Here is a 12793-nt window from a genome sequence, read left to right on the forward strand (position 1 = left end):
GTAGCAATAGAGCATGGAGACTTTCCCCAATGCACAACAAAAGTGCACATTTAAATTGCACACTAGAACAAAGAGTCGTTTCATCATTTAATTTGACGAAATTAACGACTTTCATTTATTCTGTTGCGGAACTTATATATAAATTTTATTGTGCAATGGAGAAATTGTAATGGAGCAGGGCAAATCGAAAAGGCAAACCCTAAACCAATTTCAGCCCTCATTCAAATCTCAAATCCGACAAACTCATGCTTCTTGGCCATATTCCATTGTCATATATTAGGTTTGAGCCTTTAGGAGACAATTACATGTGAAACGTAGTCCTAGCAATTCAGGTTTAGCCTAGTGATGTTAGAACGTTGTTCCCATCTCCAACTTTCAGAAAATTATATATTCGTGGAATCGGATGAGATTTAAATACAGTGAAACTCGTTTCTTTACAATAACGCATGATTATCTATCCTACTAACAAGACGTGGTAGTAATATTCATCTAGATTTATAAGTGAAAAGTACTAAATTTGACTCATTTAGATAACGAGTTTAATACCTAATTATTCATTACATGTTCAATGAAGTAGTTTAAAAAAAAAAAAAAAAAAAAAAAAAAAAAAAAAAAAAAACAAAAACAGTTGAGTTGTATATGTATTGTAAGCAATAGAAGTCAGGGATGAAGCAAACCATTGTACACTAACTTTGTTACCTAATTTTAATCATCTTGTGTTGTGGGAGACTTGTGGTACTTTTCACTGGGAATATCATGGCTTAAAATTATTAATTAACCCGTGTTCGTCTAATTGTTATTCATCAACCCACTTAGAGCACCGTTCGAAAACACGAAATAAATTGAATGAAATCCAAAACTATTGCAAGTTTTGAATAGTTTTCCGTGAATTGGGTTTTAGGCTATAAACACTGGCTTGAAAACTGAAAGAAACATCATCTTTGTCAATAATCAAACCTAGTGGTGGCTTGGACTCAATCTCAACGGTTGGGAATGGAATCTTCTTGAAGTTTTGAATCGCCGGATTCCACAAAACAAATGTTCGAATGAATATCAAACCGTTTTGGAGTGGCCCCGTATGAAAGTAGAAGCCCATGCATGCTTGTTTCAAAGGCTCCTCTCCGCTGCTGCCAATGGTATCGTCGTCGTGAAAGGGCAATACCAAGAACTCATCGGGTATATTCAATGATCAATGTTCTTGACTAAAATACTGCGGAAAGATCGAGTTGTTCGGAAGGAGCGTTGTGTTCATGAACGGTAGCATTTCAAACTTTGCAAACACACGTAGAACTCCTCAGAAGGGAGCCGTACAAGGACTTCAACAAGTAAGTCCGGCGGTAAGTCTGACACTTGAGGTTTAGGGTTAGAGTTCAGTTATGCAGTTTTAGGGTTTAGGCCCTAGGACGCCTTTTCTGTTCTGGAAACAGCGAAGCACGACCTTAACGAAACACGAAGCGGACTGGCCGGGTCAAGTCCAAATGAACCCAACCATTGTCAGCCCACATTTAGCTTTCGGATCCGACGCTTCGTGTGTTTCTTTCTTGGCTGTTGTCAATTTCCGTTAGGAGACAATTACATGCGGACCCCTAGAAATTGAGGTTTAGCCTACCGACGTTAGAAAGCTGTCCCCATCATTATAACTTAAAAAAAAAATAAAAAAATATGAAGCTTGAGAAAAAATTCACTACGGAACTCTCATAAGGGGGAAGTCGTATGCATTAAAAGTCGAATTCGTATGCATTAAAAGTCGTATGCATTAAAATGGATTAAAATACTGTGGAATTCGTTCCTTTGTGAAAGTATTAACTATCTATCAAAATTCTCTTGTAATTATTAGAGTATAAAATGCAGGGCCACTAGCAATAAGTTGTAGTAGTTTATTTTTAGTTAGAACTTGTAATTGAGTGGGTTTAAGTTCAACTCGTCTCAATAGCGAGTTTGATATGGTGATTGATATGCGGCTTCGTTCACATCCCTTACTACTTAGTAGGATATCGTTGCATATAAAACCAAATATATGAAACACTTGCAGAGATTGTGTTCCCATGTTGATTTTCTTCAACTGGTTTAATATAATGGCCAGAAATTGAAATCATATGTGTGAGATAAAAACGGATATATGAATAGCATCACCCAACATCTTAATCATGGAATAACTATTGATATAAAACAAGAAAAGGATTATTTTTAAATTAAATCAATCATCACATAATAATAATAACATAGCTAGTTAGGTTGTTGTATTAGAGAAATTAAACTCAACACCACGTGAAACTAGATTTGCACTTGATTACTTAAACAAGAAGCTGATTAAAGTCTTTTTTTTCCTGTTTAGTGTAAATCAACCCGACATTACCAAAGACTGTTCAAAAGGAGGGAAGGAATTCTTGTCTGTATCCATCGAATGGGAAGGATTTCTTCTCCATATTTCAACAAACTAGAAACAGGTTCACAATTCCCAACCCACATTTTTTTTACGAGTCAATTATAATCAGATACTGAACTCACTATTTATATCAATCGAACCCCTCAATTACAAATAAAAAAAAATATCAAAAACTGTAATGCTCATGACATGATTAATTCAATTTTAAATTGTTGACTTTGGTGAAAGAGTAACAATTGACCCATAGTCTTTGACACTCCAAAACGTTTTACATTTCTACACACGCAATGGAAGGAGGTCAGATGTTAAATTAGTTGTGTGAATTATTTAGACGTTAATTATTTTATAAATGATAAATTTTTTAAAAATAAATTAAAAATGGAAAAAGGATTGTTCAATACTAGTGATATTGGTGGAGCGGGATTAAAATTTAAAACTCCAACTGCATAAGATACACGTAACTAATTGAGATACAAGCCTCTTGAGTCAAAATATGACCTTGAAAATATGATTAATTTGGAATTTTATTTGAACGCGTATGAAATAGAAAAATCATGAAGTGGACAGGATAAGAATGAGAAGGGATGGAATCTGTTCTAATTTATACAGCAGGGTAAAGATTATAGTATACATATAAAATGACCAAAAAGCCCTTATCCCGGCTGGATGGTAGATACATACAATGCAATGAGTGCATTTTTGCGCACCACTATTTAGTGTAATGTATGTTCACCATCCTATTTATCATTGTTAGATGAATTTGAATTTTGAAATTTGTGTTTATCCACTACATGAATCTCGAAATTCAAATTTACCTAACGATACGAATAGGGCGATAAATATACAATGCAGTTTCCGAGCGGTCAACAATCCACATTGTCCGCATACTGAGGTTATATTTATTAGACTAGTTTTGTATTAATGCATCGAGTGCGTACAAAGTACAATTTGTACAAGCATCACCAGACGGCCGTCGCGGATTACGTCACAGCCAGAATCCACCATCTTCTCCTCTGCAAATTCAATCAATAACAAAGCAGCAGTTTCGGTTTTTGACAATTCCAGCCTCCTCAGCCGCCTCTCACTGTAAATTCAGGTGCTTTTATTTTCTTTTTCTTTTTTTCTGTTCAGCTGAGCTGCTTATAGATTCAGAGTACTGGTTTGTGTAGAGAATTTTAGATGTTGGGTTTTGAAGTTTGACTGGATTTTTGTACAAGTTTCTGGTTTTTGTGAATTGGGTTTTAAGCAATTCGTGAAAGTTTGGAACTTTTGGTGGTTTTAGGTGTTCGGATTGGTTTTTGAGGTACTTTTTCAGCTGGGTTTTCTGTGGAGCTTCTGAATGTTGGGGTTTTGAGTTGACTGGATTTTCATATGAGTTTGTGGTTTTGTGAATTGGGTTTCAAGTAATTTAGTAAAAGATTGGAATTTTGGTGCTTTGAGGTGTTGGGATTGGTTTTTGGGATACTTTTACCAGCTGGGTTTTAGATAGTTTTCCTATTTCCAGTTGTGAATTGGCTATTGAAGGCTTCGGTTGAATTCGTGGGCACGTCAAGAAATCGAATTCTCTAGTGGGGAACTATGTGAAGATATGTAACTCAATTTTCATCCGTTTCGTTTGATGAGGATTTCAACCACTGTGTAACGAATCGCAGTTCGAATTGCTCATTTCAGTGGCTGTTACATAAGAATCTTGCTGGTTTGGAGCAATTTGAGGTCCTAATTATCGGTAACAGTACTGGCAGGAACGAAAATTGTCAGTAACTTTGATCAGCTCCTTTTTTGTTTTTGGGATTCTCTCATCTGTCAATCTGGTGACCTGGGTTTTGTATAGGCTTTGGTTGAATTCGAAAGTGATGGCCAAACACTAAATTAGTGGGCTTTGGAATTTCTATAGAGGTTGAACTACATAAGGTCTGTGTTTTTCGCATACTCTGATCTTTGGGCCTTTCTTCGAAACAACTTGACAAAGAATAGAATAAAGTGAGATGTTCCATCATTCTGTCAGTCCCAAAACGGGAGTTGAACAGATTATCCCCTTAAGAATGGCCATCGCAGTGGTAAGTCTATTGCTGTTTGTGCAGTTGCCAGCAATCTTTGCCTCTGAGTGTGTTATACAGTCAAGGGGTTGTAGCGATCACATTGCCTATTCAAGTTCTCATGGTCACAAATTGTTTTACATAAATGGGAATTCAGTGGAAAAAACTTTATTCTGCACGGCTCTTCGGACATACTATGCAAATGGTTGCATTTTGGAAGGCGACCTTGGCGTTTACCATTGTGCATTGGACCTTTCACGTGGTATGATTGAGATGATATATTACTTCGGTTGCTTGTTTTAAGTTGATTTATTACTTATGTAAAGCTTTTAGGACCTTCATTAAGTATTGCTTCTCTTGCAGTTGATTTTCCCTTGAGGACGGTGAGGAAACTTTTGCAGAAGGAGTCAAAGGATAAATCTACTTTTGACAACAAAGAAAAGAAAGATTTTGCATCTCTGTCTGCAACGACAAAAGTCGGAATAGCAGCAAGTGGAATGTTTCTTGCGTGTTGTGTTTTTCTTTGTCCTTGCTTTTTCAAAAAAAGGAGAGAAAGTGCTCACAAAGTTATTGCAAAGGAGCCAAATTCAAGTGAGTCTCTTGCATTGGCCCATCTATCTACAATTCAGAGAACAAATGCATTTTTGTTGCTTCTTATTAGTTTACCTTCTATTAGTTTCCTCACTGACTTCTTTATTTTGTTATTGATGCTAAATTGATTATCCTTTTGCAGTGGATTCAGTTTCTTCTCTTGAAGTGAGTTCTGGTAAGATCCCGGCCAGTCCGCATCGTGCGCCACCAAGTCCGCATCGTGTGCCACCAAGTCCACATCGTGTGCCACCAAGTCCACATCGTGTGCCACCTAGTCCTCGATTTTCAATGTCTCCAAAACTCAGTAGACTTGGATCAGTGCATCTCAGTTTGAATCAGATTGCAAAAGCAACTCGCAACTTCTCTCAATCACAAGAAGTTGGTGAAGGAGGTTTTGGAACTGTATACAAAGCCCGGCTAGATGATGGCCAAGTGGTTTCCATTAAACGAGCAAAGAAGGTATGGACAGTTCTATGTTAAAACTTTGTTGAGGGTTTTCAATGAAATATTGGTAATTCCCAGTTTGTTTATGAATGGATCCTTCGGGCCCTAACGGTGACTTGACTAGTTGCGTGTACTGGGTTCAGTTAGAAAACTAACATGCTGAAGTTGTATGTGTGTGACGTGGTTCAATATTTCAACATTGAAGTAGGCTTACATAGTCGGATTTCTGCATAGCATTATTTGTTGTGGAATTACTAGTGTTCATGGTGGCAATATTTCTATTGAACACTCAAGTGGATTTTTAAGGAAGTTTTTATTCTCATGTCAGTGATTCAATCAAATGATTGCTATTTTGTTAACATGGAAACTTTGTAACAGGAATACTTTGAGAATTTACAAACTGAATTCAGCAGTGAAGTTGAACTGCTTGCCAAAATTGATCATCGAAATCTGGTAAAGCTACTAGGTTATGTTGAAGAAGGAAATGAGCGCCTTATCATTACAGAGTATGTCGCAAACGGTACTCTTAGAGAACATCTGGATTGTAAGCTTACTCAAATCCTTTCATAACATTAGCTTGTTCTGATTTATAAAGTGATGAGATCGTAAATAATTATGCTGCTACACTGGCAGGTCAGCATGGGAAAATCCTAGAGTTCAACCAGCGACTTGAAATTGCTATCGATGTTGCTCATGCCCTTACCTATCTTCATTTATATGCTGGTAACAAACTCTTCATTTAATACATGCATCACAGTTTTTGCTTAAGTTTTATATTTCGGGATACAAATGAAGAATTGGTTTCAATTTGTAAACCTGATTGATGCCTAATCTGTTATCCATCTCGCAACAGAAAAGCAAATCATCCATCGAGACGTGAAGTCCTCCAACATTCTTCTGACAGAAAGCATGAGAGCCAAAGTGGCAGATTTTGGATTTGCAAGGCTTGGCCCAATGGACTCAGATCGAACACACATTTCAACCAAAGTGAAAGGAACTGTCGGTTATCTTGACCCTGAGTACATGAAAACCTATCAACTCACCCCAAAAAGTGATGTTTACTCGTTTGGGATCTTACTAATAGAAATTTTGACTGGCCGTCGTCCAGTGGAGTTGAAGAGATCTGTTGAAGAGCGGGTGACCCTCAGATGGGTAAGTTGCGCCACTAAGAAATATTGATGAAAAATAGTAGTCAACATTCAACGAGATAAAAATCACTAATTATATAGTGTGCTATTAAAATGTGATATGATTACGTGGTATTATAATGTCATGTTATTGTAACGATTATGTCTGGTTTCAACATTTCGCAGGCCTTCAAGAAGTTGAATGAAGGGCGCGTGGCGGAAATGGTTGATCCTTTGATGGAGGAAAATATAGATGCAGAGGTTCTGATGAAAATCATCGATTTGGCTATCCAATGTGCAGCCCCCGTCCGAGTTGATCGGCCAGAGATGAAATCGGTGGGAGAGCAGTTGTGGACAATAAGGGCAGACTACCTCAGAAGTGTCAAGAGAGGGCAGTAGAGAAATCTTTCTCCGTTCTTATTCCCTCACTTTTGTTTTCAACTTACCATGTAAAATTTGATTTGGTCAGACTCACAGACACAAGTTTGCTTTTCGTTTTGGCCATTTTCTCGACATCTTTTTCGCCTTGAACATACTTTGGATGTGTAATTCTTTGATTACCAAATCTAGCGTCTCTTTATAACAATCGAAGCAAGTTCCGACAGGGTTCCAAATTTTTTATTTTCGCCGAGATTTCGCATGTTTAACTTCCGGCAGCGGTTGTTTAGCTGTAATTTCTTCACTATCCTGTTTTTGATCAACCATTTAGTTGGGAAAATTAACAAGTTAAACTGTAAAGATCTATGAGACACTGGGACCGTCGTAAATAATAGAAGAAAAAAGTAACTAAATTATAGCTTTTTACAGTTGCACCCTGTCTTATTTTCCTTGTATTTGGCTGGGTACAAATAATTTCATCAGGGAGCAAAATTTCCACCTTTCCTGGTTTATCATGTTATCTAACGATATAAACTACTGCCCTTCCGGTCTTGAGCTCTCGAGGTCATGACAAACTTTGAAAAATAACGAGATACCGGACGTGTCATGATTTCATACCGTCAAATGAAGATTATTTACGAGACCGTCTTCGGGGGGAACTACAATGCTAGGCTGAAAATGCCCCTAAATGAGTTTCGGCGGAGATGGCAGCTGGAATCTTAATCTTTTCCACCTGCTACTCACCAGCATAGGGTGCAAGCTCAATATATGTTCTGGCATGAAGTCGTGCCTCGTCAATATACCCACCACGGGAGTTCTCTGCAATCAAGCAGTGTAGATATTGCAAGCAATTTGTAAGAAAACTGCTATACCTTAGAGGGATTGATAAATAATTAGCATAAGATCGTGCTGTTAGCTACAAAAGCTTCAAGGAATTTGCACTTACATTGGACAGCTTGGGTATCACAAGAAGGTGCCTTAAGCCAACTTCTCGGAAAAGTATAAGAGCCTTTGCCAGTGACATCGTTTCCACAACAGTATAAGGTGAAGTATTAGTAAAGGGATGCAAGTCGATGAACATTTCCATCTCTTCCTCGGTTAGTTCTATATCTTCTATCTTGTCCCCTTTGCCTGAACCCCTCTTGGCAAAATCCACTGATGAGAAGAGTTTAAAAGAATCGGTGCTCACGAGAACTGGGTTGGACACAAATGCTTTCTTCTTCAGCAATTCAATAAGATGGGCACGGAGGACTATACCAAACAAAACAGGCGTTTCAGAAAGCGGAGGCTCATCAATCACAGGGAACCCATTATGCCCTGTAGTACGGAGGATGTGTACTATGTTACCAACCTTCTCAATGCCTTGAAATAGTTGAAGTGGCCCTGTTACCACATCTGCTACTGTCAGCTGCCGCATATATGGTTCAACATGACTTTCCAGATAGGGAAGACCCTTTGCTTTCATAATAAGATCATATATATTGCTATTGAAAGCATCTGCCGTTGTCTTTGAAACAAGAAGAACCACCATTATTAATGGCAGCAATAACAGATTATTGGTCAATTCCAGAATAATTACACATAGAGAGACCGTCATCCTCATGGTTCCACCAAGAAGAGCAGCAGCACCCAGCACAGCATATAGACCGTGATTGAGATTCGAGTGTTTACCAACCAGCATTCCAAAAAAACGCCCATAAGATGCACCAGTCACAATAACAGGTACGAAAAGACCAGCTGGCACAACCACGCCGTAGCTAAAGATACTCAAGAAAAAACAGGTGACGAAAAATATGATCATCGAGGAATATTGAAACTCAGAATCAGTATTCTTGCTGAAAAGGTTTCTAATAGCATCATCATTCGTGTTAAATATGAGGCTGGCAAGGTCATTATAGTGACCAGCAGGACATTGAAACTTCTTGTAGTTACCAGACCGTCCAATGGTAGGGCAGGCTTCTACTGCATCACGTGGGCAAGGTCGACAAGTTGCAAGCCACGGTAATCCAAAAAGAAGACAAGATGTGAAAATGGAGACTGTACAAGCTATAAGAATTTTATAAACGACACCTCTCCTGGCCAAAGGAAAACATCAAGGGGATCTCAGTCAGCAAATATAGTGTTTTAGAACATTTTGAAAATACTAATCTGTGCATGCGTGACTAAGCTGAAGTGCTTACTCATGGATGATATTGTATATTCGGATAACTTTTGTTAATAGAGAATTGTATAGGCTGCCCAATATGCCGCCTACAAACCCAAGGAGAAGCACCGGAGGCACATCGGTAATGTGATATGATATATTTGCTGAATAGACATCAAACATTATCAGCCCCCCAGTACCAAAAAGCCCACATTTTCCGCTGTAGCAAACATCAATCAGAGCTCGAAGAACAATTGCGATTACAGCTGTTGTAAAGAAAGCTCTCCACAGAAGGGCACTTCTCCACCTACAAAACAAAAACTTGGTTGAATAAAATGTGCCAATCCGCTGGATCCCAATATGTATGGTTAAGTATTGAATATTGATACAAACGGAAACACTTAGTATATATATGCAATATATATATATATATATATATATATATATATATATATATAATTGGAAATCCATTTTACACCCGTATGTCACGAATGCAAAGTGACGACATGTAATTGTATAGGATGTTTAGTATAAGAGAATTCAACTTGTTAGTGCTATGAATGAAAAGCAACGACCAAACAAACGAGTTCAGATAGAAAGCTTGATGTACCAAGATGCCATTTCTTCAAAAACAAAGAGTACCCCACCGACAGGGGAACGAAAGGATGCACCAATTCCAGCAGCTGCTCCACACGTTACGAGATCCCTACGATCGCGATCATTCTTGAAATATCGCAGCCATTTCCATGTCAAGCCATGCTTCTTCGATCCTCCCTGACCCAACAATGATGCAACACACGCACCGGTATGCACCATGGGCCCTGCCTTTCCAATAAGAAGAGAGGACGACACTGCAGTAACACTGCCAACAATCTGAAACAAAAGAAAATTATGAAATTTTGCAATCCGAATTTCAGTTGAGATCATAAATTATCATATGCAGAATTCACATAATATTTCAATAAGTAGGTTCGGATTACATGAGTGTGTAATTGTAATACCAACTATCAAGTTGCTAACTTTCGAACATATTAAACAAAACTCAGTTCACAACGGAAATTGGCAAAAGCTGCTTTGCTGAAAAGCAATTTACACAATCCAACAGCACTTATAAAAACAAAAGCAGAGTCAATAGGTCACCTTAACAAGCAAAGTCTTTATTGAATATATTCCGGGCGCATCGACGCCGTTCAGGTACGCCTTCACCTCCGGTATACCGGACCCTGCGGCGGCGGGCGCCACGAAAGCGGTGACCACAACCGCGAATAAAGTCAAACCCAAATTTGAGAAGAAGAAGACGGCAAAAGCCAGCCAAAACCTGTAAAATCCCCAACAACAAAAAGCAAAATTGAAGACAAAAAATCCACAAAAAACAACCAAAATTCAATCCTGAAGTGAAAGTAGAGCAACCTGCGCTGCAACATCATGTTGGACGTGACAACAAACTTAATGCCGGCGATGTTTTCGACGGCGAGGTTGTTGCAGAATGCAATGAGTCCGACGACGATGCCAACAAGGAAACACGAGACCCACTTCATGAATATGTACTGTAACACGTGGGCTTTCCCGCAACTCCGCCAGTCCTGCTTGAAGAACTCGTTCTCGAGAATCTCGTAATCGAGGCTCTCGATTGGGCGGACATTGGCGCCGACCAGCGCCACCTGCGACGTGGAGTTCGGGGCGTACCGCTGGCGCGAGATTAACGGGGCGGTGATGGATTCCGGGTCCTCCGCCGCATTGAGGCTGGCGTTGGTGTTGCCGTTGATGAACATGGTTCTGTGTTTTAGGGGTCGCGGCGGCGGACGGGCGGAGCGTTTAACTATGTGTTATGAGTCAGAACTCGAACTCGGGTGGAGTGTTGAGAGTAAAGTGGCTGTTTGTGTTTGTATATGTTTTTGTGTTGGTGGGCGCTCCCTCTGTCCCTGTCGATTCTTATTTGCAGAGTTTGCTGGAATCGGTACTCTTCCGCTATTGAGCAACGATACGCTGCTCCCGCTTCCAATTTTGGTTCTATTAAATAGTTTTTTTTTTTTCCGTCTTTTATCGTGTTAAATACATGTAAGCATTTTAATTAAATTCGTGTTTAAAAACGAAATAATTTTTTAATTACAATTATTTCTTTAATTATTCAAGTTCTCGCATCCTAATTCGGATTACTTTATGGGTTGCGGTACTCTTGTTTTGTCGTTTTGAAAGTGTAATATGATGTACGTTTATTGTTTTGAAAGCTCTTAACTGTTTTTTAAACTAACAACGCTTCCTATTTTTGTCCGAAAATCGGTTCGATAAGCACGAATCAAAGGAAAAACCCAAAGGGAGAAACATTCTAATTCATATAAACAGAGGAGTATCAATCCATACGCGTAAGGAAGACCATCGTGAATAAACATAAGCTAAAAACTAACATGCAAGCAGACGATGATAACAAAGTTAAATTGTCATATCATACATATCAATAAGAGAATCGGATTCTTTTCGCACCCAAAGGAATTGACTCCAATGATCAAATGATCCGGACCATTGAAATTTGATCTAACGGTTACAATTATTATAATTTTCATAAGCTAAAAACTAACATGCAAGCAGACGATGATAACAAAGTTAAATTGTCATATCATACATATCAATAAGAGAATCGGATTCTTTTCGCACCCAAAGGAACTGACTCCAATGATCAAATGATCCGGACCATTGAAATTTGATCCGACGGTTACAATTATTATAATTTTTAAAGGATACCCTGTTTGTAGCTGTTGGATCAAATTTCAATTGCCCAGATCATTTGATAAGTGGGCTCAGTTTCTTTGAATCCGAAGAGAATCCAATTCCATCAATAATGTAAACCATTACAGAAGTATCAAGAAAAAGAATAAAGATTGGCACAACATAAACACTTTCCAAAATTAAAAACTTTAAATACTAAATTGCTTTATTGTATAACTGATTATTCTCGTGACACGATAAAAATGCATTTCATGGTCAACAATTAGTAATGAGTATTGTCACAGGTCAATTCTTAGTAAAGATTGGATACTCCGACCACTTTCCATCTTTTTCTTTTTGAAAGTATGAGTCGAAATCAAAGTGGGATTTTTTGAAAAAAAAAAAGTAATTGCTCAGGGAAAAAGGACATACCCAAAAATGAACAATAGCTAAAGTCTAAATTTGATGCAAAAAACTAAAACTGAAATATGTCTTTCCTAATTGTCACAAACCCAGGGTGTCCGTGAATAACGAATATTACTAAGTTAGTGACATCGCATCGTACATGACAAATTCTGCTATAATACTTTTTAATTTAATACAACGTTATATTTATATTAAGAGTATAGATCGACTAAAGCACACAAGTTATAATAATTTAGTATCGAATTCGTTATGTACAAGAGTCGAATATAAAATCTCTCACTTACACATAAAATATATATATTCGAATAGTAGTACTAAATGAATGTTCCTTTTCTCCTCGTTAATTAAACATCGATTGTCTTTCAAAAAAATCATTTTGTAACTGTCACATCTCAGACCGGCTCCGTCGTAGCACGATATTATCTACTTGGGGCCCCAGCCACGCCCTCGTGGTTTTGTTTCTGAGAACTCACACGAGAACTTCCCAGTGAGTCACCCATCCTGGGATTGCTCTCGCTCAAATTCACTTAACTTCGGAGTTCCGATGGAATCCGAAGCC

At 38.2% G+C, this 12793-nt stretch overlaps 2 protein-coding genes across 3 annotated transcripts; one reads left to right on the plus strand and one right to left on the minus strand.

Annotated features, from left to right (window-relative positions):
- Window positions 1-3168: 3168 nt before the first annotated feature.
- On the plus strand, window positions 3169-7170 carry LOC137739970 (calmodulin-binding receptor-like cytoplasmic kinase 3). Of its 2 annotated transcripts, XM_088685473.1 has the most exons (8): window positions 3169-3482; window positions 3669-4684; window positions 4786-5013; window positions 5156-5472; window positions 5836-6001; window positions 6091-6180; window positions 6311-6609; window positions 6771-7170. In XM_088685473.1, the coding sequence occupies exons 2-8, from the start codon at window positions 4372-4374 to the stop codon at window positions 6981-6983; spliced, it is 1626 nt and encodes a 541-aa protein (XP_088541599.1). In that variant the 5' UTR covers window positions 3169-3482; window positions 3669-4371; the 3' UTR covers window positions 6984-7170. The 2 variants fall into 2 exon arrangements, with proteins under 2 accessions (XP_088541599.1, XP_088541600.1); XM_088685474.1 differs by lacking the exon at window positions 3669-4684 and having other exon boundaries at window positions 3255-3482.
- A 181-nt stretch (window positions 7171-7351) lies between these two features.
- LOC137739964 (putative chloride channel-like protein CLC-g) lies at window positions 7352-11147 on the minus strand. The gene is made up of 6 exons (XM_068479725.2): window positions 10516-11147; window positions 10246-10423; window positions 9716-9978; window positions 9143-9412; window positions 7909-9037; window positions 7352-7781 (listed from the first exon to the last, which is right to left on the minus strand). Exons 1-6 carry the CDS (start codon window positions 10875-10877, stop codon window positions 7647-7649), a joined length of 2337 nt encoding a protein of 778 aa, XP_068335826.1. The 5' UTR covers window positions 10878-11147; the 3' UTR covers window positions 7352-7646.
- Between the last annotated feature and the right edge of the window lie 1646 nt (window positions 11148-12793).

The sequence above is a fragment of the Pyrus communis genome, chromosome 15, assembly GCF_041283825.1.
Source record: "Pyrus communis isolate YQ-2024b chromosome 15, ASM4128382v1, whole genome shotgun sequence".
Classification (NCBI taxonomy): domain Eukaryota; kingdom Viridiplantae; phylum Streptophyta; class Magnoliopsida; order Rosales; family Rosaceae; genus Pyrus; species Pyrus communis.

What these genes read in the sequence shown, in the direction of transcription:
- LOC137739964 (XM_068479725.2), bottom strand. Translation starts at nt 10,877, where the DNA reads ATGTTCATCAACGGCAACACCAACGCCAGCCTCAATGCGGCGGAGGAC. An exon ending in AACATGATGTTGCAGCGCAG is followed by an intron (nt 10,424 to 10,515) that starts GTTGCTCTACTT and finishes GGGATTTTACAG; the next exon opens with GTTTTGGCTGGCTTTTGCCG. An exon ending in ATATACAATATCATCCATGA is followed by an intron (nt 9,038 to 9,142) that starts GTAAGCACTTCA and finishes TCCTTTGGCCAG; the next exon opens with GAGAGGTGTCGTTTATAAAA.
- LOC137739970 (XM_088685473.1), top strand. Translation starts at nt 4,372, where the DNA reads ATGTTCCATCATTCTGTCAGTCCCAAAACGGGAGTTGAACAGATTATC. An exon ending in TGCAAAGGAGCCAAATTCAA is followed by an intron (nt 5,014 to 5,155) that starts GTGAGTCTCTTG and finishes ATCCTTTTGCAG; the next exon opens with TGGATTCAGTTTCTTCTCTT. An exon ending in AGCGGGTGACCCTCAGATGG is followed by an intron (nt 6,610 to 6,770) that starts GTAAGTTGCGCC and finishes AACATTTCGCAG; the next exon opens with GCCTTCAAGAAGTTGAATGA.